This window comes from Rhinoderma darwinii, chromosome 7 (genome assembly GCF_050947455.1).
Source record: "Rhinoderma darwinii isolate aRhiDar2 chromosome 7, aRhiDar2.hap1, whole genome shotgun sequence".
Taxonomy (NCBI): domain Eukaryota; kingdom Metazoa; phylum Chordata; class Amphibia; order Anura; family Rhinodermatidae; genus Rhinoderma; species Rhinoderma darwinii.
This window is the reverse complement of record NC_134693.1, coordinates 108,575,034-108,601,014: the sequence shown is the minus strand read 5'-3', so window position 1 is coordinate 108,601,014 and position 25,981 is coordinate 108,575,034. Positions and strand designations below refer to the sequence as shown.

The 25,981-nt window shown below is 41.7% G+C and overlaps 2 protein-coding genes across 2 annotated transcripts in view; both read right to left on the bottom strand.

Moving 5' to 3' along the window:
- Positions 1-2,804: 2,804 nt before the first annotated feature.
- LOC142658084 (inter-alpha-trypsin inhibitor heavy chain H3-like) overlaps positions 2,805-25,981 on the bottom strand; it is a 58,894-nt gene continuing 35,717 nt past the window's right edge. Inside the window, 9 exon segments of the mRNA XM_075833804.1 lie at positions 2,805-3,422; positions 3,838-3,949; positions 5,424-5,596; positions 7,259-7,463; positions 8,331-8,444; positions 8,841-8,876; positions 11,722-11,754; positions 20,871-20,903; positions 25,292-25,452. Coding sequence (XP_075689919.1) covers positions 3,284-3,422; positions 3,838-3,949; positions 5,424-5,596; positions 7,259-7,463; positions 8,331-8,444; positions 8,841-8,876; positions 11,722-11,754; positions 20,871-20,903; positions 25,292-25,452 — 1,006 coding nt within the window. The 3' untranslated portion in view covers positions 2,805-3,283.
- LOC142656976 (uncharacterized) lies at positions 23,261-24,859 on the bottom strand. The gene is made up of 3 exons (XM_075832027.1): positions 24,676-24,859; positions 24,272-24,425; positions 23,261-24,148 (listed from the first exon to the last, which is right to left on the bottom strand). The coding sequence occupies exons 1-3, from the start codon at positions 24,857-24,859 to the stop codon at positions 23,410-23,412; spliced, it is 1,077 nt and encodes a 358-aa protein (XP_075688142.1). The 3' UTR covers positions 23,261-23,409.

Here is a 25,981-nt window from a genome sequence, read left to right as displayed (position 1 = left end):
AAAGTCCTTACTCTGTCGAGCTCCATTAGTTGTCTTTGTGCCTTACTGTGACATAATGGAAAGAAGGAAGGCACAAAGTTAATTCTGGTCTCTGTGACATATTCCATAGTTTTTGCTGGATCTTGTATAACATCATCTTTACCACCATATATTTTGATCCACAAAAATCATAAATAAATCTTTAACATCAATCCATAAGTGTGACTGGTATTCATTAGTGTGTTCAGTGCCCGGCTGCAACTTACAACAGTGTATACAATTCACTTATCCGACCCTTCACAGCGCTATTTGTGTGACATCGCGTTTAATCCAGTGGTAGGTGACAGGACATTGTATGGTAGTGGGTAAAAAATAATTTCTATATAACCTATAATTGTCTTCTTAGTCGGCTCTGTAGCTTTAGTATTCAGTCTTTTAGTGTTCTCACACCATATGCTAATGAGCATAAAAGAGTCAAATCTTCATTTGCTGAACAGAGTGATATCTTCATTCCTCAAGTCTTTCAGAGTTTACTCCGCCTTCTTACTTTTGATTGACAGCTCCTCGCCTTCCCCCAGCACACAAAATCCCGCACTTGTGCATTGATGTCCTCTTCTGGGGTGTGCGCACAAAGGGACACCGGATTATTATGATAAAAGCCGCAAAATGTTTGCAGACCGTTATTTACAGTCGGAGGAGGTATTTAGGAGAGGGGATAACGGCAATGAACTTTTGATAGCAGCGGGGCCAGTGAGGGATAAGTAAAGTTTAATAGGTGAAATGCTGGGGACAGGTTCCCTTTAAGTTTCTAGTGACTCACTACCAGTATCTATCAGAAACCCACGTATCAACATCAGGTAGGTAATTGGAAGTCCCTTGTCGCCGACTTCTTGCGTTTTGGAGATTTAGGTTTACGCACTACAGTCCAAAGTGCAAATCCCGGAAGGGAAGGTAGAGTCTCTACGTCTGGAGTCGGTAACCAAGAAGCCACTTCAACCGGTGGTATATCCAAGATCGGCCAGATCCCGTCTAGACCAGACGGAGTATGAATCGTAAGCCGTCTACCATCGTGTAGAATAGCCAGGCCAAAAGGTAAGAGCAAGGTGTATTGAATATTGCATGCCCGCAAGGCCTCTAGAAGTGGTTTCAATTGGCGCCTTTTTGCCAGCGTTGTAGGTGTCAAGTCCTGGTAGAACTAAAGCTCTACTTCCTGGTATATAATAGAGCGACGCTCCCTCGCAGCAGAGAGAATAGCTGCTGTATCCACATAGGAGAGTAGGCCACAAATCACGTACTATTTGTATTTTTAAATCATGTCTCAATAAAAAAAAACATTTTATTTGAAATGTTTGGGTCATTTAACACTAGACGTTCGCATTGGTGTTTAAGTCTGGGTTCTATGCAGCCAAATCCAACCTGCCTTGCAGTGGGCTCTGGTGAAGACCATAGAGTGGCCTTAGACTCTGCTGATCAGAGTAGTGACGGACTTGAGGTAGTGGATTACCTGCACGCTTTCTGCAGACAGTCTCCAGCTGCCTTTGGGGAATCGCTTACAGAGCAATTCCATAACTTGCACTCTGGGGAATTGCTCAAATAGTGATTCCATTACACTACAGCACGTCTATGTGTGTCTTTCACTCTGCTCTCTCCTCATGCTCCACCATGCCCTCTCCATAGACTTCTATGGGCATAGTCTGTATCTACTCTTAGCCCCTGCTCCCTATTCCTGTTCCCCTTAACGAGATGGAATTTGCTTGACAACAGGGGGTGGACACAGACGACACCTAGAGGCTGTAACTTCACACAGAATACTACACTATAATATCTGTCTGCTACAGAAAATGACCACTGCGGCCAATATGCAAATGCAGGCAATGTTTAACAACGGAAGCCGCAACGGTCTACTGGATGCGCTGTACAACTGACCCAATTGACTTATAACAGAGCCTCCAATGCAGATGTGAACAGAGACAAAACTGTAGATGTGAACTGATCCTGACAGCAATAGGTTTCCGGGCTTGTCTATTCCAATCTGCAGAAGTACCTGACTGAGAGATGTTTAAAGAGGGATCTAGTCCTGAATAAAGTGCCAGGATGTCTTCATTAATGGTAGTGTTTCCCAAAGCGAATATATTTTACACAGCTTTTACTACAATGTAATATTACAGACACTGGATTGTCTGTAACAATCTCCCCCACCCGCCATGTTATACTGACACAGGTCCAGAAGGGGTATGGGGAGTAGTATAGGGAAAGTCCTTACTCTGTCGAGCTCCATTAGTTGTCTTTGTGTCTTACTGTGACATAATGGAAAGAAGGAAGGCACAACGTTAATTCTGGTCTCTGAATAACAATATAAAAGCTCCAATTGGTAAAAAAAAATTATGTTGCTAGTCAGGAAAATAAATTTACTGGTGGCTACCTTGTTCTCTCTGTAACACAAGTAGCCACAGGGACAGCTATGATAACTCCAGTGAGGTCTGTGCAAACAGTAGAGTAGATCTCAGTTTCCCAAGCAACTATGATTGTAACATATGAGGAATGAGCGTGTGTACTGAGTTTTCAGCAGTTATTCTGTAATATTTTACCACCAGCAAAATGATTACTGAATCTGTCACTGATACAATTCTCTGATGTTGTAGATTTATATTTGTGAAGTGTTCATTTTTTTTTAGTCATTTCACTCTTGCTTTACTAAGACTTTACTAATTCATAGATCTGTCTTCTTTGACCCGGTTTTGTTTATGAGAGAATGTCCAATTTATAATATGCATGAAGGAGATGTAGTTACATACAAAATTTCAAAAACATGTTTATTCAGCATTATTAAATTATTAAATCATTGCTCAGCCAGCTGAGAACAGGACAGGAATAATATTGTATACATTGTCTGGATACATTCATTATTAAAAGGGTTGTTGTACTTTATACAACCCATAATAGTTAAGGCTCTGTTCACATTACCATTCTGGGGTTCTGCCCAGGTCAATCTTTTCTGTAATTTTGACGGCTCTTTTCTTCCTGTCAAAAATACTGGATCCTGATGGATCACATTAAAGTCAGTAGGGTCGATAACTGTCCGCTTTGATCCGTTAGAAAACTGATTTTAAATGAAGCCATAACTCTAGTGTGAACAGAGTCTTATATTTTTCTGAATCTAGGAATTTCCTAATCGATGTAGATAGGGGAATTGTGTAAACCAGACTGCTTTCTGCTACCTAATAATGTGGGTTAGATAAATTCAAGTATAACTTGACTAAGTCAAGCTGATAAAAAAGCAAAAATTGCATCATAAGTTTTTCTTTTAAACCATATTGAAGATGTCTTGCACAATGTAATCTGTGTGACTTCCGTCAATCAACCCCTCTCCGTTGGAATGAACAAACCAGCAAGGTACTTTACTGCTATCTGTGCTGCCATATATATATTCTCTCTGCATGCCCCTAAAATGAAAAATACAATTATATTACATCAGAATGTACTAGACTTGCACCAACTTTAATATTAGAATGACATATAACATAAAATGTGCAATTTTTTTCATACAGCCCAATCTGCAAAAAATAAAAAAATATAAATCTGTCTACTAGAAATGGGGGCAATATGGTCGTTCAGTGGTTAGCAGTTGCCTTGTAATGCCAGGGTCTTGGGTCATTGAAATCATTTGAGATTTTATCAACCGTTGAAACCAATATGTAAAGACTGGCCGCCTACCTCTACCATGGTAAAAAAAAAAGTACTAGGAAGCATTGATGTTACTGGTAAATAAATAAGTACTAGGTAGCATTGATGTTACTGAGAGCTGGTCATCTTTTTTTCATGGAAGAAACAGGAGATCACAAGTAAAACATAATTTACCTTGTTACTGTTAGCAATTTATCCTTCACTTTCATGGTTGCATCTGGTTTATCAGGGTCAGACGTTTTGTGAATATTGGAAATTTCATAGTCAATACCATGGAAAAATTGTCCTTAAGGCAAAAAATAATAGGATTTTTACTGTTTAATATATAATTAAACATGGCAGCAATGTTAGGTTACATATTACAGACTCCTATTATCAAGGCTACCGATAACATGCAGTGCCCACTTTGGACGTCTAGATTTTCTCTATTACATAATTAGTTTATGTGCTGGTTATTAATGTACAGGGTGGGCCATTTATATGGATTCACCTAAATAAAATGAGAATGGTTGGTGATATTAACTTCCTGTTTGTGGCACATTAGTATATGGGAGGGGGGAAACTTTTCAAGCTGGGTGTTGACCATGGCGGCCATTTTGAAGTCGGCCATTTTGTATCCAACTTTAGTTTTTTCAATGGGAGGAGGGTCATGTGACACATCAAACTTATCGAGAATTTCACAAGAAAAACAATGGTGTGCTTGGTTTTAACGTTACTTTATTCTTTCATGAGTTATTTACAAGTTTCTGACCACTTATAAAATGTGTTCAAAGTGCTGCCCATTGTGTTGGATTGTCAATGCAACCCTCTTCTCCCACTCTTCACACACTGATAGCAACACCGCAGAAGATACTGCTAGCACAGGCTTCCAGTATCCGTAGTTTCAGTTGCTGCACATCTCGTATCTTCACAGCATAGACAATTGCCTTCAGATGACCCCAAAGATAAAAGTCTAAGGGGGTCAGATCGGGAGACCTAGGGGGCCATTCAACTGGCCCACGACGACCAATCCACTTTCCAGGAAACTGTTCATCTAGGAATGCTCGGACCTGACACCCATAATGACATAAATAACTCATGAAAGAATAAAGTAATGTTAAAACCAAGCACACCATTGATTTTCTTGTGAAATTCTCGATAATTTTGATGTGTCACATGACCCTCTTCCCATTGAGAAAACTAAAGTTGGATACAGAATGGCAGACTTCAAAATGTCCACCATGGTTAACACCCAGCTTGAAAAGTTTCCCCCCTCCCATATACTAATGTGCCACAAACAGAAAGTTAATATCACCAACCATTCCCATTTTATTTAGGTGTATCCATATAAATGGCCCACCCTGTATAATGTAGTTGGCATAATATATTGGCGCATAAAAGTATACGTTTATCTCAGATTGAGGTTGGAGCTGGCAGAATTTGGTCAGAATATTAATCTGTGCAAACTTTACGTGCCTAGACTACCACTATGACTAAGACTTGATACCTTGCTTAGCCCTAATGCCTGCTTTTTAGCTAAAGCCAAAAAGAACCGTGTCTATATAAACTACTACTACATGGTTGTACATCCCCGGCCTGTAGCCCCTATCCACAGATCTATTTCAGCATAATAAATATGCAAATTTAGCGCACCGTTACTTGATGCTCATTCAGAAATGAATGCTATAAAACCTTTTCAATGAAACCAAAGAAAGAAACATATTAAAAAAAGAAAAAGATTAACAAAACATAAAATCCATAGTGGAACATAAATCTCTTACCTAGCAGTCCATGAACTCCTTTAGAGAATTTATGATCGGCTAAAGTGTAAAAGCCTAAGAAATCCCTGTGTAGAGGGTGATCTTTCCAAACTTTATGCAGAATAATAATAAATGTTGCTCCCTCTTCAAATGAAAACTTCAACTGCTTATTCTCATCAATTATCAGGTTGAATCTACAAAAGAAAACCAAACATAGGATGGCCCTTAATGTAATGGTACGTGTAACACGAATATAAATAACCTATAGAGGACAAAAACACAAACTTTTTGTATACGTTTAAAAATAAATATTTTATGAAATAACCAAGCTAAAATATACAAGCATGTATAAATAAAATAAAACAGTGTACGCAACCTTCACAATGGGACAGAGAAAGAAAAAAAATTGCGGCGGATATGACAAGAGTAAAGACTGCGTCAAGGTCCTGTATGGGGCCAGTAAACAACCAATCAGTCATAATATCATAAAATCATGAAAAAGCCCAACGTAGTACAACAGAGTATGGCACTCTCAGGGTGGAAACGTAGAATAACTGACATAGTTAATCATAAGAACTACCTAACTTTGACACAAGATAATATGAAATTAATTATTCCTGATGTAGAGGATGCCTACGTAGTGCATCTAGGCAGAGACTGAGGAGAACACAAAGGCAGGACAGATCCCAAACCACCGCCGCGCTGCCGATGCGCGTTTCACCGTAGCTTCGTCATTCCCTGACGAAGCTACGGCGAAACGTGCATCGGGAGCGCGGCGGTGGTGTGGGATCTGTCCTGCCTCTGTGTTCTCCTCAGTCTCAGCCTAGTTGCACTATGTAGGTATCCTCTACATTAGGAATAATTAATTTCATATTATCTTGTGTCAACGTTAGGTAGTTCTTATGATTATGTCAGTTATTCTACGTCTCCACTGTGAGAGTGCCATACTCTGTTCTACTACGTTGGGCTTTTTCATGATTTTATGATATTATGACTGATTGGTTGTTTACTGGCCCCATACAGGACCTTGACAGTCTTTACTCTTGTCATATCCAGCGCACTTTTTTTCTTTCTCTGTCCCATTGTGAAGGTTGCTTACCCTGTTTTATTTTTTTTATACATGCTTGTATTTTTTAGCTTGTTGTTTAATAAAATATTTATTTTTAAACGTATACAATAAGGTCATGTTTTTTTCCTCTATAGGTTATTTTTTATTTTTTTTAGTCTTCAAAAAGAAAAGTTTTGTCTTACGGTATCGTGGTGACAGTGTGAGTTTGGGGGAAAATTGGTTTTACTGTAGTAAAGTAATTTTAAAAAGAGATGTAGAATTTGCTGAATATGTAAATATCTTATGGGTATAATGGGCCTATTTATAGCCGTAGCAGTCTTAGCAGCTGCTATGGGGCCAATCGGTTGTGGGGGCCCCCTTAGGTGCAAGAGCAATATTCTTTTTTGTGGGGAAATAAGAAGTCGGTGGCTTTCTGCTGTCTAGCACTACTATGTGGGTTCTCTAATATATGGTGCCATTATCGATACATTTAATGTTTGCTACTTATGGTGCTCTTTCAGTTACCTGTCACTAGGTGGTGGGGGCCCACCTCATATTTGCATGGGGCCCCAATTAATTCTAGTTACACCCCAGGGTGTTGTCTAATCTTGCCAATCAACTGTTTTTGCCAAAACGAAGCTCCACCTGGCCATACATTTCCCTTGCAAGAGCTGCTGCAAGGTAAATGTATATGCTGGCCATTTTAAAATAATGGATCCATCTGACTCAGAAGGGGGTTTGGTCAATTTACTAGTAGTTTAGTAGTAGTAGAAAAATTGTTTTGTTTTCTCAGGAATAACTTGTATACCCATCACTGCTTATAGATGCCATGTCCAACCAGGAGAATGTTGTCTTGTTGTGATCATCTTGGATGGTGATTGTGTCAGTGGTCACTTCAATTTGCAGATTCATTACTTTATTTACAACGCCCAATCTTCCAAAATAAGTTTCATTTGATATCACGTTGTCTTCAGTTGTCTTATCGCCAATAAGTTCTCCATTCAACGCAATGCCTAGCAAATCACAGAGGTACAAATAGAAATAGCCATTTATATTTGTGATATAAGAAAAGTAATAATGACAGGACCATATTCTACCCCTGATTTACCAGGAATGTAACATTCTTACAGTCAGTGGTTAACCAAATTTGGAATAAAGTGATTGGTGGAACATCTAAGTTTGTGTCTAATCTCCATGGAAGTCAGGTCACAATACATATCCGTAGACATCTATGGACTGGCTATATGCCAAAAGTGTGTACTTTTCTGATATATTCAGACGGTATGCATCGGCATACCTTTTTTTTTAACTGTATTGGAAAGTGTAGTAAACTGTGCTTTCCAATACATGGGTATCCTTAAAATAAAAATACTATATACCATGTGGTATATATATTTTTGCTGGATGACATATAGTTGCATTCATCCAAGCTATATATCCAGCATATACACCAGGTGACATCCCAAATGTGGTATGAACAGTACCTAAGTGAGTCACTTGTGACAATTCATTATTCCACTTGTAATATGCAATGTGGACATGCTTTTACTGTGTCAACCCCAATTGGAAACTCTTCCTTTGGGTCAAAAAGAGCTGAACAATCGGCCTCTAGCGCACAATAATGGACATGCTATACTTTTCTGTCCATCACAAGAAAATTGGCACAGTAAATACCATTGGGCCATAAAGAATTTGGTACAGTATATTTAGCTGAAGCACAATATAGATAATGCAGAATATGGCAACGGATTACCAGGAACTAGCCCTGAGTTTGTACACAGTCATTGAGCTTTGAAAGTCATGTAAGCTCACTGGCGTGAAGTGCACATTATTCCGGCTTTACATTGTGGCTACTTTATAGATAAAGAGCAATAGATTACCTAGTTCCCGGTCCTTAATAAGATTTAGTATCACACCGGGACCCTCTTGTATATTAAAACACAAAGCATCATCCTTGCTTGGAACCCTTATCACAAAATGTGGGTCTGAATCAACTGTAATGAACAAAATATAATGGGTTAAAATATTTCCTCCATACGTGACTGAGAAATTTGCATGTTCTTATGAGTTTCATGCTGAACCATTGTACTTTACAACCATGTAACAACATTGTAACTTTACAACTATGAAAATATATCGTTCAATGAAATCAAACTAAATTTATTGCTAGGGGTGGGGTAACTTAAACAATAAGTAGTTCAACGATGGAACGTGTAAATATTACCCCGCAAAAAAAACAAAACAGCAAGATTCAAAGTCTGCATGGTTGCTACTGCATCACCATCATTATTACTTTACCCTTTAATAAGCACTCCGCAAATATTACATGTTTATAGATTTGAAGATTACACCTATTATATGTGAATTTCTACTAGAGTGCCAATTCTTACCCCAGTTTCTTGGAAGATAGGATGGAATGTGCTGAGCTGTAAATACAAATATAATACAATTTCAGAAGACATGCATTGTAATTATTACTGTTCACACCTCCGTAACGTTATTAAAGTAGTTGCCCAGTTTTTTAATCCCTTTTTGTTAGAACTACTGCCCCAATAATGAGCTGATAACAGGGTGTACTGCTGCTGGGCCCCCCAAAGATCAGCTGTTATCTGTGTGGGAACTCGGCACTAAATATCCAATTCCCTTTCAGTGCCACCACAGTGGAAATGAAGCATTACACACTTTTAATTGAAACTAATAAGCTGTCTTTGTAATGCATTGACGAGCAGAGTCCTCCAGAGTGAGATGCTCTTTGTAGCTGCTCTCTGCTCTGGATAATAGCTGGGAGTCCTGAGTAGTAGCCCCCCTTCTATTAATTAAGAGTTCTATAATATATATTTAAATTAAATATATAGAAATAAATTAGATTTTTAATTTCCTTTGCCCATAAACAGCCCAAATTCAGAATGAGAGCAGAATATCCTTGTTTAAAGCAATCTATTGGCAACAGTAGCGTAGCTAGCGGGGGGCAGGAGGGGCAGTGGCCCCGGGCCCACTGAGATCATGGGACCCAGGGTCGGTCCCCCAGCGGTGGTGCATCCTCAGGACACAGATACAGTTGAATCCAATGCTGGAGAAAAGAGCTGCCAGCTCCAGCTGTGAGCGGCCACACACTGCACAGAGCGGAGGAGCAGACGGATCTCCTCCACTCGTCGTGGGAACGGGGATAGGTAAATATTTATTTTGAGAGAAAGAAAGGTAGGATCCAGCCAGATATAGTGATAAAAGGAAACTTGGTTTCCGCTTTATTGAACGTGAACGATAAAATAACGAACACAGGAAATGGAACGCAGTACAAGGTGGTCAAAACATGGCCACCTCTATTTGCCATGTTTTGACCACCTTTTACTGCGTTCCTTTTCCTGTGTTCGTTATTTTATCGTTCACGTTCAATAAAGCGGAAACCAAGTTTCCTTTTATCACTATATCTCACTGGATCCTATCTTTCTTTCTCTCATGTTGCCTGCCGTGTGCCGTCGCGGAGATCCGGGCAATACCTGAACACAGAACGCAGAACTGGTGAGCTGGAGGTTTCCTCCTACCCCTTCTTTCCAACTTTTTGTACAAATATTTATTTTAAGGCACTATGGGGCATTATACTGTGTGGTGGCAGCTAAGGGGGAATTATACATTATAAGTGGCCTATCTTGTACATAATGTGATCGGCGCTGTAATGTAGATTACAGCAGTGTTTTTTTATTTAGAAAAATTATCATTTTTCATGGAGTTATGACCTATTTTAGCTTTATGCTAATGAATTTCTTAATGGACAACTGGGCGTGTTTTACTTTTTGACCAAGTGGGCGTTGTGGAGAGAAGTGTATGACGCTGACCAATCAGCGTCGTACACTTCTCTCCATTCATTTACACAGCACATAGTAATCTTACTAGATCACTATGTGCAGCCACATACTTACACATTAACGTTACTCAAGTGTCTTGACAGTGAATAGACATCACCTCCAGCCAGGATGTGATGTCTATTCAGAATCCTGACACGTCGCTAAAGTTTGTGTGAGATTTACAGCAAGGCAAGCGTAATCTAGTTTTAAATGACAGTTTACAGCTTGCCTTGCTGTAAATGTCACACAAACGTTACTAAAGTGTCAGGATTCTGAATAGACATCCCGTCCTGGCTGGAGGTGATGCCTATTCATTGTCAGCACACTTCAGTAACGTTAGTGTGTGTGTATGTGGCTGCACATAGTGATCTAGCAAGATTACTATGTGCTGTGCAAATGAATGGGGAGAAGTGTATGACGCTAATTGGTCAGCGTCATACACTCCTCTGTACAATGCCCACTTGGTCAAAAAGTAAAATACGCCCAGTTGTCCATTAAGAAAGTCATTAGCATAAAGCTAAAATAGGTCATAACTCCATCAAAAATGATCGTTTTCCTAAATAGAAAACACTGCTGTAATCTACATTACAGCGCCGATCACACCATGTACAATATAGGGCACTTATAATGTGGTGACAGAGCTTTAACACTTAGTTCATAGCATCTAGACCACACCAGTACTACTTTAACCCCCAACCCCACTGTTTTTCCACTATTTTTAATACTTATCCCAAGTACTAATATTCTTAAACCATACTGTAAAGGATCTGCCAGGCACAGCGGGGTTAACGCCCATAGGTAATCAGTCGGCACCTGAGTCTATGCCTCTGAGACTGACTCCAGCTTCCACCACTCAGGCTGGCAGGCTTAGGAGTGGGAGAGCCTATCGCAGCCTGGCCAGACTCAGCTAGCTCCCGCCCTCTGTCTATTTATACCTGCCTTTCCTGTTCCTCCAGTGCTTGTGATTCTTCTCGTGTGGTTTCCTGGCCCAGCTACAGCTTCTGACTTTTTGATCCTGCTCCATACTGACCCTGGCTTACTGACTACTCTTCTGCTCTGCGTTTGGTACCTCGTACACTCCTGGTTTGACTCGGCTCGTTCACCTCTCTTGTTGCTCACGGTGTTGCCGTGGGCAACTACCCCATTTCCCTTAGCTTTGTGTACCCTTGTCTGTTTGTCTCGTGCACTTACTGAGCGTAGGGACCACCGCCCAGTTGTACCCTGTCGCCTAGGGCGGGCCGTTGCAAGTTGGCAGGGACAGAGTGGCGGGTAGATTAGGGCTCACTTGTCCGTTTCCCTACCCCTATCATTACACATACAGTAGGTGCTACAAAATCAGTCATGTGACTGTCACTGAGGACTGAATATTTTGGTTCTGTATGTACAGGAATTCAGACAGTATTGTGAAAGTATTAGAATCCCATCATACCAGGTATTACTGGAGCAGATGCATAACTTCCAACTGCAAACAAAACACAATATAATTATTATTAATAAATGTAATAATCAGACACAGCAGAATTTACAGTACAGAACATGTAGATGGGCTTTCAAACCCCAACCATGTGTAGCGGAATAATTTTGAGCAGAATTCAGAGCACATTATGGATTTTCAAATTTTACAGCATACTCATTGTGTTGTGAATATGTGCCACATCTGGCCTCGGCCTTGGTCCATGAAGTGACTAAGCTTTAGCAGTCATTTTTAACAGCTATAGAGCTATGTTTGTGTCACAGAGACTTCATACAAATGCATAGCTCCAGTTCTTTCCGCTCTTCTTCTAGTTTGCACAGTAAATTCAATGCAATGCCTGACCTATAGCCGCCTGGGAGTTAAAAATAGTAAAATATCAGGTATTTTAATACAACACCTTAAGGCTTTATTCACACGAACGTGGTGTTTTTGCGGACGCAAAAACGCAGCGTTTTGTGTGCGCAAAAGCCACTTAACAGCTCCGTGGGGCAGCAGCATATGATGCGCGGCTGCGTGATTTTCGCGCAGCCGCCATCATTATGACACTCCGTTTGGATGTTTGTAAACAGACAAGCACATGGTGCTTTTCTGTTTTCATTCATCCTTTTGACAGCTGTTGCGCGAATCACGCAGTTCGCACGGAAGAGCTTCCGTGCGGCATGCGTTGTTTTCACGCACCCATTGACTTCAATGGTGCGTGATTCGCGCAAAACGCCCAAAGAACGGACATGAAGTGACTTTTTTTCAGCGCACTCACGCTGAGTAAAAATCACGGACATGTCTGCACGGCCCCATAGACTAATATAGGTCCGGTCAACGCACGTGAAAATCACGCGCGTTGTACGCGCGTATTTTACGTTCGTCTGAATAAAGCCTAAGAAACCTCTCCACATGAATTTTCTTAATAATAATATTAGATCTGCTTTAACATTTAGTTCATAACACCTAGGCCACACCATAGTGCTTTAAGCCCCATCCCCACTTTTTTTTTAAACTCCAATTATTGAATAAAGTTTGGTACAATGTATACAGGAATTAAATAAAACAGCGCAAACAATTCAAACAGTTCTGCACAATTAGAAGTGAGATTAGGACAGAATCATTTGTCAAGTATGAGATAAGTAGTCATGCAAAAATGCACGACCCAGTATTCGCCCTCACCCCAGTCTCCCTAAACGAGAATAGAGTCCAGCTCTCAGATACCCCGGAGAGTAAAGAGTCAATGGGGGCTCGCACCATGCATTCCAGACATTCAAGAATTTTTTACGGCAACCTCTATTTTTGTACACCACCTTTTCAAATGGAATAATAGAATTAACCAATTTCCCCCACTGATAGACAAACGGGGGCTGACCCCCAACCATCTAATCGCAGTCGACTTCCTGGCAAAGTGACTCGCATAGGAAGATGTGCATGTGGTATGGCCAGGTTGATTCGTCTAGGATACCCAGCAGGCATACCTTGGGGATATTCGGTACTGGAATAATGAAGATAGTAGACAGCAGAGAAACTACCTCACTCCAGAATGAACTAATATATGAACACTTCCACGCCATATGCCAGAGAGGCCTGGCACACCGGTGGCATCTGTTGTGTGGGGTCTGTCTTATTTTTTGCATACGCACTGGGGATAAATAACACTGGCGTAAGAAATACAATTGTGTGATGCAGTTGTTCACTGCCGGGTAGACATTCAGTGCAAATTCTAAAGCTTCTTTTCAGTCATCTGCAGACAGATCGTGACATCCCCACTATGTTGCCACTATTTTTAATACTAATCCCAAGTACTAATATTCTTATACTATACATTAGGTGTTACAGAATCACACATGTAACTATCTCTTAGGACGGACTACTTTGGTTCTGTAGGTAATCTTTAAGTACAACTAGGAATTCAGGCAGTATTATGAAAATATTAGAGTCCCATCGTACCAGGTATTACTGGAGCAGATACATAACTTCCAACTGCAAACAAAACAAAATATAATTTTTGATAAATGTAAAAAATCTGGCATGTCAGAATTTGCAATACAGTACACGTAGATGGGGTTTTCAAAACGACATCCACGTGAAGCAGAAAAAATCTGTGTGGAATTAAGAGCATTTTATGGATTTTCCAATCTTCAGCATACTCATTGTGTTGTGAATATCTGCCATGTCAGCTCTTATCTGCTTTTCCTTTCCCTAGCTGTTCCCGTAGTCGCGATAGGTTGGGGTACCACCTGCGGGACCTCCTTGACATATCCTACAGACTTGCCATAAATTTCATTTATTTCAATACCCCTTCAAAAAGGTAGTCCCATGAGGATAACCTCCGTCCATATGCCCTATTAGGGACCCCCCGTCTATGAGTCAATTCAGAGAGCTGCTCTTTAAGAGCAGATCCTGCTATACTGGGGTTGGCATATCCATGCAGTACATGATTGCCCATTTGTTTAAATTGCTGCCAGGTAATGATGTTGCTGTGGGGGAAATGAGCAGACATGGCTTTCCTTTACATATTGTGAGCCAATAATAACGGGACTGATATCTCAAGATTGGTGGGGGCTACACAGCTAATTCATAGTGTCCCTGGGTCTGTGCAGCAGCACCTATAAGATGGTCCACTCGGCTGCACAGGTCTGGGGTAGTGAAAAGTTCTCTTTAAGAAGTGATTGTAATGGCTCCTGTGCGTAATTTATTAATACTGGGAAAAACAGGAATGAAACCAACAATCAATTTAAATATAAACACATAATCTATAAACCAGGGATTCCCAAACTTCTTAGTGCCATGGGGGAACCGCTTAAAAAAAAAATTACAATTTCTACAAAAAAGAGTTGGGTGAAGGGGTGGATAAAGCATTATATAATTCTAGGTGCTGTAAAAGTGACCGCTCATGCTGCTGCTGTATCTTGGGGAAACCCCGACCAAGTTCTGTGGATCTCTGGCTGGGAAACACTGCTATAGGCTAATATAGTTAACCCCCCAAAAATGTTGTCCTTCAGTAGCAGCATCTAAAATATAACTTTTATTTGGTATCTTAAAAATAAGTGTACATACCGGTCAGATTAAGTGAACTTTACAATAACGTGTAACCTTTTGCTTTGATTTTACTTCAATTGAAGTGGTATTGGCATATTGGTGCTATTTCACTACCCAATGGGAATAGTAAATAAAACCAGATGTAGTATTACACTAATCTATCACCAACAATTTTTGTGAGCGTTCCTATAATACTAGTCATATACTATATAGAAAGTTAGAAAGTGATAGATGCATTACAGAGGGTCTGGAATACTCTTCAATATAATCGTTACAGCAGCAGGCCAGCATCGAACTGGCCCACCAAAGGATCAGAGTATCCTCTGTTGGGCCCAGGCACTGAGCAGCTTCTCTCTGGCAGCGGAGGAGAGAGCTATTGGCTCCCTACCCCGCCGCTTAGGGTATGTTCACACGGCCTATTTACGGACGTAAATCGGGCGTTTTTGCCCCGAATTACGCCCGAAAATAGCGCCTCAATAGCGCTGACAAACATCTGCCCATTGAAAGCAATGGGCAGACGTTTGTCTGTTCACACGAGGCGTATATTTACGCGCCGCTGTCAAATGACGGCGCGTAAATAGACGCCCGCGTAGAAGAAGTGACCTGTCACTTCTTTGGCCGTAATTGGAGCCGCTATTCATTGACTCCAATGAATAGCAGCGCTATTTACGGCCGTAATTGACGCGGCGTTCAAGCGCCTGCACATGCCGGTACGGCTGAAATTACGGGGATATTTTCAGCCTGAAACATCCCCGTAATTTCAGCTGTTACGGACCCCCGCCGTGTGAACATACCCTTACTCGTGTAGGCCACAGGCTGTTTAAGGCTGGTGACCCAGTGCAAGTGACGCTCGTTGTGGGAACTGGGTCAGGTGAGTTTTTTTTAATTGGTGCAATAGAGAACCAAACTTTATGTGGTGGCAGAGGGGGCTTAACTATTATATCGGCGGCACAAGTGGGGCCTATCAAGAATATTGGCAGCACAAAGGGGACCTAAATTCTATATAGGAACACAAAGTTGCCCTAACTACTATAGAGGTGGCACAAAGGGGACCTAACTACTATATGGGGGACAAAAAGGGGGCCTAACTACTATATGGGGGCCTAACTACTATATGGGAGCACAAAGGGGGCCTAACTACTATATGGGAGCACAAAGGGAACCTAACTATTATACGTGAAAGTCCTAACTACTATATGGGGGTGCAAAGGGGAACCGAACAACTATATAGGTGCACAAAGGGGTACTAACTACTATATGGGGTCACAAAAGAGGACCTAACAATCACTAGGGGGACACAAAAGGGACCTAACTACTGTATGGGGGCAAAAAGGGGGACATAAGCTACTGTGGGGGAGCACATATGGAGGTATTACTATGTAGGGAGTACAAAGGGGCACCATTACTGTGTGAGGCCTAAAGGGCGCACTATTACTGTTTGGGGCCCCTATAACTGTGTGGGGCCCAAAGGGGGGCACTATTACTCTTTGGTGTGCACTATAACTGTGTGGGGTACTAAGAGGAGCACTATTTCTATGTTGTGTTCCATAACAGGGCGCACCTTTCTCCAAGAGGTTGCATCATTGTGGAGCAGACACTAAACACAGATAAAGAAGGGGTTCTGACTATACTAGGAAACATCTAGGAAAGTAATTTTTTTTTTTTTTTCGTTTCCTGTTCCTGCTATGAAGTGCAATGGAAAGCAGCAAAAACAAATAAATAGAATACATTGCAAAAGTCTTAAACTGCTACTATTGTGTTAAGCGTAAAGTCGCACTGGACGGGCTTATAAATATAATGGTGGTTTCTCTTGGCTCAAATACCCACAAAATCTCTCTCAGACCGGAGCAGGCAAAACTAAATTGGGTATGATCCAACAAATACCCTAAATAGAATATATATAAAGTACAGTGAAGTTTACCGCTCAGACGGCACTGGTAACAGTCCAATATCATTCAGTATAGACACTCTCTCCCAGAAAAATGCAGTGGACAGTCCGCAATCCAATGAGGGTGTGGATGGTAATTCTTATCCTTGTAGTTCCACCAAGCTCCTTATCGTCTCCCTCCACATTCAAAGAACTCCTGGTAGGAAAAAGATCTTATGTCTAGAAGTAACAAGAAATAAAAGCATCAAGGTAAGTAAAAATCTTTAAAATTTCTAGGCGGCACGCCAAACACTCTCGCCCGACCCTGGGTTTCGCCCTTCCGGCTTCCTCTGGGGCATGTGTGACGTGTCTAATTAACAGGTTTATATAGCCGCATATCATTTAAATTTACATAAATTTACATACATAAAAAATGGTTAAAAAAAAAAACATATACACCCACAATGATCTCTGCAATATATAGAGATAATCTGATCTTACCATCATAATCGTATACATATATATACACTTTTATTATTTTTATATAAATGCCTAATCTCTTTAAAAAGTAAAAAAATATATATAATATATTATGCTAAACAAGCCTATTTGCCACCTTTATAGTTGGTTAGATTCCACATATCATCCCATATCCATTATATTGATTTTTATTTATATTTTATCAGTTGTTTTATATTTTTTCTGTCTCTAATTTTCCACTTAGTCTGAACTGTGGCCAATCTCTAAGGCCCCATGCACACGACCGTGTTCGGTCCGTGATATACGGTCCGCATGTCGGCTGCATGTCCCGGACCGAACACAGTGCAGGGAGTCGGGCTCCTAGCATCACACTTATCTATGACGATAGGGGTCACTGCCTGTCCGCGGAACTACTGTCCCGTACTGTAATCATGTTTTAGTGTGTGACAGTAGTTACGTGGATAGGCAGTGACACCTAGCGTCATAGATAAGTATGATGCTAGGAGCCCGGCTCCCTGTACTTTGTACGGTCCGGGACAAGCGGCCGACATGCGGACCGTATATCACGGACCGAACACGGTCGTGTGCATCAGGCCTTAAACTTCCAGAGCTTCAGTGAGCTGCAGCTAATCAGAACAATTAAGTTCTGCTGAGACAAGATCCCTTGGTCATAATGCTATGTGTGAACAAGTCTCTTACTAATACTATACATAGGGCATTTTTTTGCATAATTGTTTTCATAACATGGAACTACAAATATGGACCAGAATATCTATCAGATGGTATCTCACCAATATTAATAAATACTTGTATAAACAAAACAAAAAAAAACAAAACATTTTTATAAAATGGACTTTATAAAGAGGACTTTGATGTACAGTCACAAGTTATTAAATCTCGTTTGATAGAAAGGAATTATGAGGAACAGAGGGTGTCGTCAGCATTGAAGGAGGTTAGAGAAGAAATCGCAGTCCATTCTGGCGATAACATCAAAAAAATTGATAATTTTCATACAAAGAGAATTGATGATAATGATAAAACATTAAGGGTTCCGTTTATTACCACATATTCCACAAGTTCTTCATTGATACGAAATATTATTAGAAAAAATTGGCATATTGTAAGGAACGATCCTGTAATAGGATCTAGGTTGCCCAAAAATCCTAGTATTGTACATCGTAGGGCACCTAATATAAAGGATAAAATTACTCATAGTTTTATAAAAGCTCCTACAAAACCAATTAAGGGTATGTTCACACGGCGGGGGTCCGTAACGGCTGAAATTACGGGGATGTTTCAGCCTGAAAACATCCCCGTAATTTCAGCCGTACCGGCATGTGCAGGCGCTTGAACGCCGCGTCAATTACGGCCGTAATTAGCGCTGCTATTCATTGGAGTCAATGAATAGCGGCTCCAATTACGGCCAAAGAAGTGACAGGTCACTTCTTCTACGCGGGCGTCTATTTACGCGCCGTCATTTGACAGCGGCGCGTAAATATACGCCTCGTGTGAACAGACAAACGTCTGCCCATTGCTTTCAATGGGCAGATGTTTGTCAGCGCTATTGAGGCGCTATTTTCAGACGTAATTCGGGGCAAAAACGCCCGATTTACGTCCGTAAATAGGCCGTGTGAACATACCCTTATTGCGACAAAAGGATTTTTTTCCTGTAACAAGTGTAAAGCTTGTAAAGAAGTGGGGTATAATAAAAGAAAGGGGAATGTTACCTTTTTCATGGATGCCGAAAATAAAAGAAAATATGAGATCAAACATTTTACAACGTGTAATACTAAAGGGGTTATATACTTATTGCAGTGTCCCTGTGGGCAGTTATATGTAGGACGTACAGCCCGCAAATTGAAAACTCGAATAGCACAACACTGTAATAACATCAGAAAAGGCAAGATGGACCATAGTGTATCAGCACACTATTGTAAATTCCACCATAAAGATCCCAAGGACACTAAATTCTTTGCTATTGAGACAATTGATAATCATTGGAGGGGGGAGGATTTTATTAAAAAAATGAGCAAGCAAGAAAGTTTTTGGATCTATCAATTAAAAACGCTTCAGCCCTTAGGACTCAATTCAGACTTCGAATTGAAGTGTTTTTTATAAAAATGTTTTTTTTTTGTTTTTTGTTTTTTGTTTTTTTTGTTTTTTTTTTGTTTTTGTTTTGTTTATACAAGTATTTATTAATATTGGTGAGATACCATCTGATAGATATTCTGGTCCATATTTGTAGTTCCATGTTATGAAAACAATTATGCAAAAAAATGCCCTATGTATAGTATTAGTAAGAGACTTGTTCACACATAGCATTATGACCAAGGGATCTTGTCTCAGCAGAACTTAATTGTTCTGATTAGCTGCAGCTCACTGAAGCTCTGGAAGCTTTAGAGATTGGCCACAGTTCAGACTAAGTGGAAAATTAGAGACAGAAAAAATATAAAACAACTGATAAAATATAAATAAAAATCAATATAATGGATATGGGATGATATGTGGAATCTAACCAACTATAAAGGTGGCAAATAGGCTTGTTTAGCATAATATATTATATATATTTTTTTACTTTTTAAAGAGATTAGGCATTTATATAAAAATAATAAAAGTGTATATATATGTATACGATTATGATGGTAAGATCAGATTATCTCTATATATTGCAGAGATCATTGTGGGTGTATATGTTTTTTTTTTTAACCATTTTTTATGTATGTAAATTTATGTAAATTTAAATGATATGCGGCTATATAAACCTGTTAATTAGACACGTCACACATGCCCCAGAGGAAGCCGGAAGGGCGAAACCCAGGGTCGGGCGAGAGTGTTTGGCGTGCCGCCTAGAAATTTTAAAGATTTTTACTTACCTTGATGCTTTTATTTCTTGTTACTTCTAGACATAAGATCCTTTTCCTACCAGGAGTTCTTTGAATGTGGAGGGAGACGATAAGGAGCTTGGTGGAACTACAAGGATAAGAATTACCATCCACACCCTCATTGGATTGCGGACTGTCCACTGCATTTTTCTGGGAGAGAGTGTCTATACTGAATGATATTGGACTGTAAGGGTATGTTCACACGGCCTATTTACGGACGTAAATCGGGCGTTTTTGCCCCGAATTACGCCCGAAAATAGCGCCTCAATAGCGCTGACAAACATCTGCCCATTGAAAGCAATGGGCAGACGTTTGTCTGTTCACACGAGGCGTATATTTACGCGCCGCTGTCAAATGACGGCGCGTAAATTGACGCCCGCGTAGAAGAAGTGACCTGTCACTTCTTTGGCCGTAATTGGAGCCGCTATTCATTGACTCCAATGAATAGCAGCGCTAATTACGGCCGTAATTGACGCGGCGTTCAAGCGCCTGCACATGCCGGTACGGCTGAAATTACGGGGATGTTTTCAGGCTGAAACATCCCCGTAATTTCAGCCGTTACGGACCCCCGCCGTGTGAACATACCCTTACCAGTGCCGTCTGAGCGGTAAACTTCACTGTACTTTATTTATGGACGGGCTTATAAGTCTGAACACTAAAATATCATGGTAAAAAAAAGATTAAAAAGGCTTAGTAAAGGCTTATGAAATTAGCAAATAAACAAGATGTACATCATATTATTTAAATTATATATATATATATATATATATATATATATATATATATATATACACACAGAAATTATATTTATTTCTACAATTTCCAATAATAATAAATAATAAATACCATACCAGGAGCTGATAATGCAAAGTTAGCATTATGACCTGAAAAGATAAAAAAGCCATTAGGTAGTATAATGGTTGAGTTACAAATAATGGAGACATATGCTATGTGTTTTTTTCAGCAAAGCTGTAACAAAATGGCAAATTTTGCATGGCAAACGATGAATTCCTTAATATATAATATTCTTGGTTTATCCTAGTATGTATATGAAAATTAAATAATTTGCAAATGTGTATAAAAAAATATTACAATGTATGGAATATGCTTCCCAGCAATCCACAATGTATGAATATAAGGGGAGATTCACACGAACGTTGCGTTTTTGCGCGCGCAAACAACGCAGCGTTTTGCGAGCGTGTCAGCAGCGTGGGCAATGCGTTTTTGAACGATGTATGCGTGTAATACGCGCGTAAGACATGCGTTTTTCCCGCGCGTGGAAAAAACGCACTCAGCTGTTCTGTTTACGCCAGGCTTCAAAAGGGCCATTAATGCAATACCCCTGCTTCATGTGTGCACCTGTGTTAATTCATTTGTGTGCTTTGGATGCAACCCACTGTTTCTACCAGTATTTTAGTGAAGTTTGTCTGCCAGACTGCATTGATGCCACCTAGCTCTCTGGCCCGTGTGCTATTAGCATGGATGATATCCCGGAGGTTTGGGCAACGAGGTAGCCCTCTACGGCCACACCGGCGGAGATCAGGTAGGATGTGGGTTCACCCAATAGTGGCCCAACGCACCTCGAAAGGGCATTTTCATATCCTCTTTGCTGACCTCCGTCGTCACCCTGAGAAATTTCGGGCCTTTTGCCGCCTGTCTGTGCATGCCTTTGATATGCTGCTGGAGCTGGTTCGGCCTGGAATAACCTATCAGAACACAAACATGCGACGCTGTATTTCCCCCGAGGAGCGTCTCCTTCTGACGTTACGGTATGTGCAGTTTTGTGAGCCAGGTTACACCTTATTTTATGTCCTTAATGTCCTAAACTAACATGTTTTCTTTGTGCTTTGCTTGTATGAATTTCTGTAGTTTTTTGGCGACCGGCATTAGCTACCATGCCCTTCATTTTGAATTCCTAATTGGAGTCTCCACTATTTGCGGCATTGTCCCAGCAACCTGTGTGGTCCTGTGGCAGAGATTGAAGAGCAGCGTGATCCCTCAGCCTACGGCCCAACACTGGCTTCGCATAGCGCAGCAGTTTGAACGCGACACACAATTTCCTAACTGTATTGGTGCACTCGATGGGAAGCACATCCGTGTGCAGAAACCGCCCCACTCTGGCTCTCGCTACTTCAATTACAAGCAGTATTTTTCAATAGTTTTGCTTGCCTTGTCGGACTGTAATTTCTGCTTTTCCATCGTGGACATCGGGTCCTATGGCAGCTCGGCGGATGCACGCATTTTTCGCTCATCTAGAATGGCACAGCGTCTAATGTCCAACCAACTTGATGTCCCCGAGCCTAGCATCCTCCCTGGCACCAGCGGGCCACCCCTTCCTTATGTTATGGTTGCAGATGAAGGTTTTGCCCTCAGCAAACACGTAATGCGGCCATTTGCGCGGAGGGGCATGGATAACCGTAGGCGCATTTTCAATCAGCGACTATGCAGAGCACGGAAAGTCGTGGAATGTGCCTTTGGCATCATGACCAGCAAGTGGAGGGTCCTGATGACATCAATGCAATTGTCGCCGTCAAATGTCACATGCGTCATCAAAGCCTGTGTTGTGCTGCACAACTTTACCCGCATCAATGATGCCGCTCATGATGTGGAATATATGGGAACATCTGCACCCACCACCAGCCTGAGCCAGGCTGCTCGGCCTGGCCGGCCACCGACATGTGGGCAGCGAGTGCGCCACCAATTTGCCGAGTATTTTGCCAGGCAGGCTTGAGAAGTAACCTGCCAGAACGCTGCCATTTGAGTTGTGGTGAAGTTAATCTTATTTGAGAGAACGTCTGTTTATCCCTCAAGGCCTTTTTTGGTGGGGGGGGGGTGTGGGGGAGGGTTAGGGACTCGCAAAACTTGAGGCCCCTTGACGTGGGTTGCGAGCTTAAAGCTCGGTAGGCGCTTGGAATACCCTTTTTAGACGGCAGGAATGCATGGACATCACATCCTCTTGTGGAAACTATGTATTTCCTGGCCTATATGTATGTGAGCGTTTCGGGGGGAGTAAAGTTAGTTCTGGCCAAACACTAACTATACTAATTACAGCTGAGTTCCTGGTATTCCAAACCCCTTCCGAACAACGAAGACCTCAAAGATGTGGTGGAGAAATCTAATACCGTCACAACCTCTAAGGCAACAGCACCTCCTAGCGGTAGAGGCAGTAGAAAAGGTGTGCAAGGTAACAAAAGGATTGTCCACACAGAACTTCAAAATATCGAACTTTAGTAGCAGTCATGTTTGTGGCACATACTCGCCATATCAGCCAAATAAATACAGAGGCGGGAAAACATACCCGAACAAAAAAGTGCACCAACATGATGCATATACAACAAATTCCTAGCATGTCATCGATTTCTAACATGTGTCGGTAGAAAAAAAGAGCCCCTAAAGATTCTGATAGGCATGGGTCGGCGAGCTGTAACCCGACCGTTCCGCACCACTCTGCTGTCCCCGGCCCTGAGGAGCCTGTTCCTGCACAGCATATTGGGGTTGATACTGCGGGTGGTAACCCTGAGGCTGCATGTGAGCCTGTAAACTTGGCCCAGGTATGGAGTATTGAGGAAAGTGATGGACTGGCCCAGGCATTGGGGCAGGGGAGAGGTATCTTGGGGCAGGAGGGTATTGCGCCATCTGCGAGAAGACGGGGGCAGGTTGGGAGGGCCTTGGCACATGGGCACGCGCTGAGGGCATATATACACTACGCCAGTGCTCCAGAGAAGTAAAGCACCGGCCTGGACTTAGCGGGGGTGTCGCACAGTCGATTAGCGACAGCATATTTATTTGCAGCCGCACCAACCTATCCTCTGGTACCCGCCGCATCAAAGGTGCCATGCTCCGGCAAAAAAAATCATGCTGGTCCTCATCGGCTGCACGGCGCAGGTACTCAAGAACACGGGCGTCCACCTGTGCAGCTGCGGGTGGGTTACCAGGACGTCTGCGGCGGGGTGCTGCTTGTCTAGGTGCCACTTGGTCCGGTTGTCCTGCTTCAGGCGCTGAGGCGACTGGACCAGGATCCTCTCTAGTGGCCTCCGGGGTGAGGGCGACCAGGGGAGCAGCGGATTCGGACGCCTGGCTACACTGGGGCCGTGCCTCCTCTTCTGAAGCATCCAGAGTGTCGCTAGTTCTATAATATAGGGGACACGTCAGTTGAGGAAACAAATGTCATGTGCAAACACAAAGGCGTTTTGGGGTATGTAACATGTTTGGAGGGTGACGTGGCCACAAAGGGACAACAACGAGTACTTACGGTCGCATGTCCATTATTTCCCGCAGGAACAACAGCTGGTCGTAGTACATGTAGCGCCGTTTTTGGGGACCACCATCTCCGCTACGGGCGCCGGATCCATGTTCTCGACGGAACTGGTCCCTCGAGCTGCGCCACCGTCTCTTTACATCGTCCACTGTATGATGAATAAGAACACATCATTGATTAAACTCAGCAGATGTGAGTGCGCACACAGACAGTGCATGTATAAACTGGTGTTATTAAACACACGTCTACACAAGAACAAGCCTAAGTTGATGATACTATATATAAAGATGGCACTGAACCGAAACGTTGGCAATGACAGGCAATTATTCAGCAGGGACGCAATATCCAATATGGATGTTATTATACACATCAATGGCGACACACAGATATCCACTCACCAATTTGTAGCCGGTCACGGGTGCGGCTGTCGGCCCACTCCTGCTCAAATAGCGCCTCTGCTATCTGCTCCCATGCTGCCTCCTTCAATGTGCGGTCATGGTACGACTCCGCATGGGTGTTCCAGACCTCCGGCCGCTCCTGAACTAGCCTAATGAGCTTCCCAACATCCATCTGCCGAGGCATGCCTGCAAGGTGCTTGTGGTGCTTTTGCAAACGGTGTGGCCTCTTTTGCAAAACCTGCTGTCTAACCAACTTCCTGCTTTTCTGCTGGTTTCAACTAGTTAGTTCAAACTCATTTGCATTGAGACAACGTGTCCTGCGTGAAAAACGCGCGTTCGCAGCTGCTGCCAGCGTATGACATGCGTGATTTTCACGCACCCATTGACTTCAATGGGTGCGTGATGCGTGAAATACGCAGAGTTTTTGAACCTGTCGCGTATAGTACGCAGCGAACAAACGCTGCGCAAGAATCACGCACTGTTTGAACTGCCTCATTGACTTCTATAGTGCTGTGCGTGATGCGCAGAAAATACGCGGCCTGCACGCGCGCAAATCGCGCTCGTCTGAATCCCCCCTAAACCAATGAACAGATAAAAATATATAAGAATGTCTCACCATCCTCAAACTTATCAGCCACTATGGTTTGTTCCTTTTCCATTTTATCTTCAGGTTTGGTAACCACCATTGATGTCAGTGAAGTGACAAACTTAAACTTCAGGGACAACTCAAGGGCCTGAGCTTTTAGGCTTTCCTTTTGCTTTGGTTCAGCATAAACCCTGTGATAGATAGCAATATTATAAGTTACAATATCTTTAATCAGAATTGTTGGGCATCATGCACATGGTCGCATTTTTGCTCCATACAACCTTCGAATTGTACAAAGCTTTAAGAGGTCACCCATAGACTTCTAAGGGGCCCTACAGTACCTGGTGGCATGTTTAATCACATGCAGTATTTCAAGCTATTAATATATATATTGTATATATACTGTAAGTATATACAGTGGATATAAAAAGTTTACACACATCTGTTAAAATGACAGTTTTTGTCATGTTACAAAATCAGTACAAGATGAATAATTTCAGAACTTTTTCCACCTTTAATGTGACCCATAATCTGTACAATTGCATTGAAAAACACCCTGAAATCCTTTATAGAGGAAAAATAAAAATACAAAACAAAATTAATGTAGCTGCATAAGTGTGGACACCCTCTTATCTGTTCAGAATTAGCCGTTCACATTTAAACTCATGTTAAATAGTAGTCAGTACACAGCTGCCATTTTTTAAAGTGATTCGGAGTAAT

Coding starts and splice junctions, on each gene's coding strand:
- LOC142656976 (XM_075832027.1), bottom strand. CDS start 24,859: ATGCCTCGGCAGATGGATGTTGGGAAGCTCATTAGGCTAGTTCAGGAG. Junction 24,426..24,675: donor CCGTGACCGGCTACAAATTG/GTGAGTGGATAT, acceptor TTCATCATACAG/TGGACGATGTAAAGAGACGG. Junction 24,149..24,271: donor GAAATAATGGACATGCGACC/GTAAGTACTCGT, acceptor CCTATATTATAG/AACTAGCGACACTCTGGATG.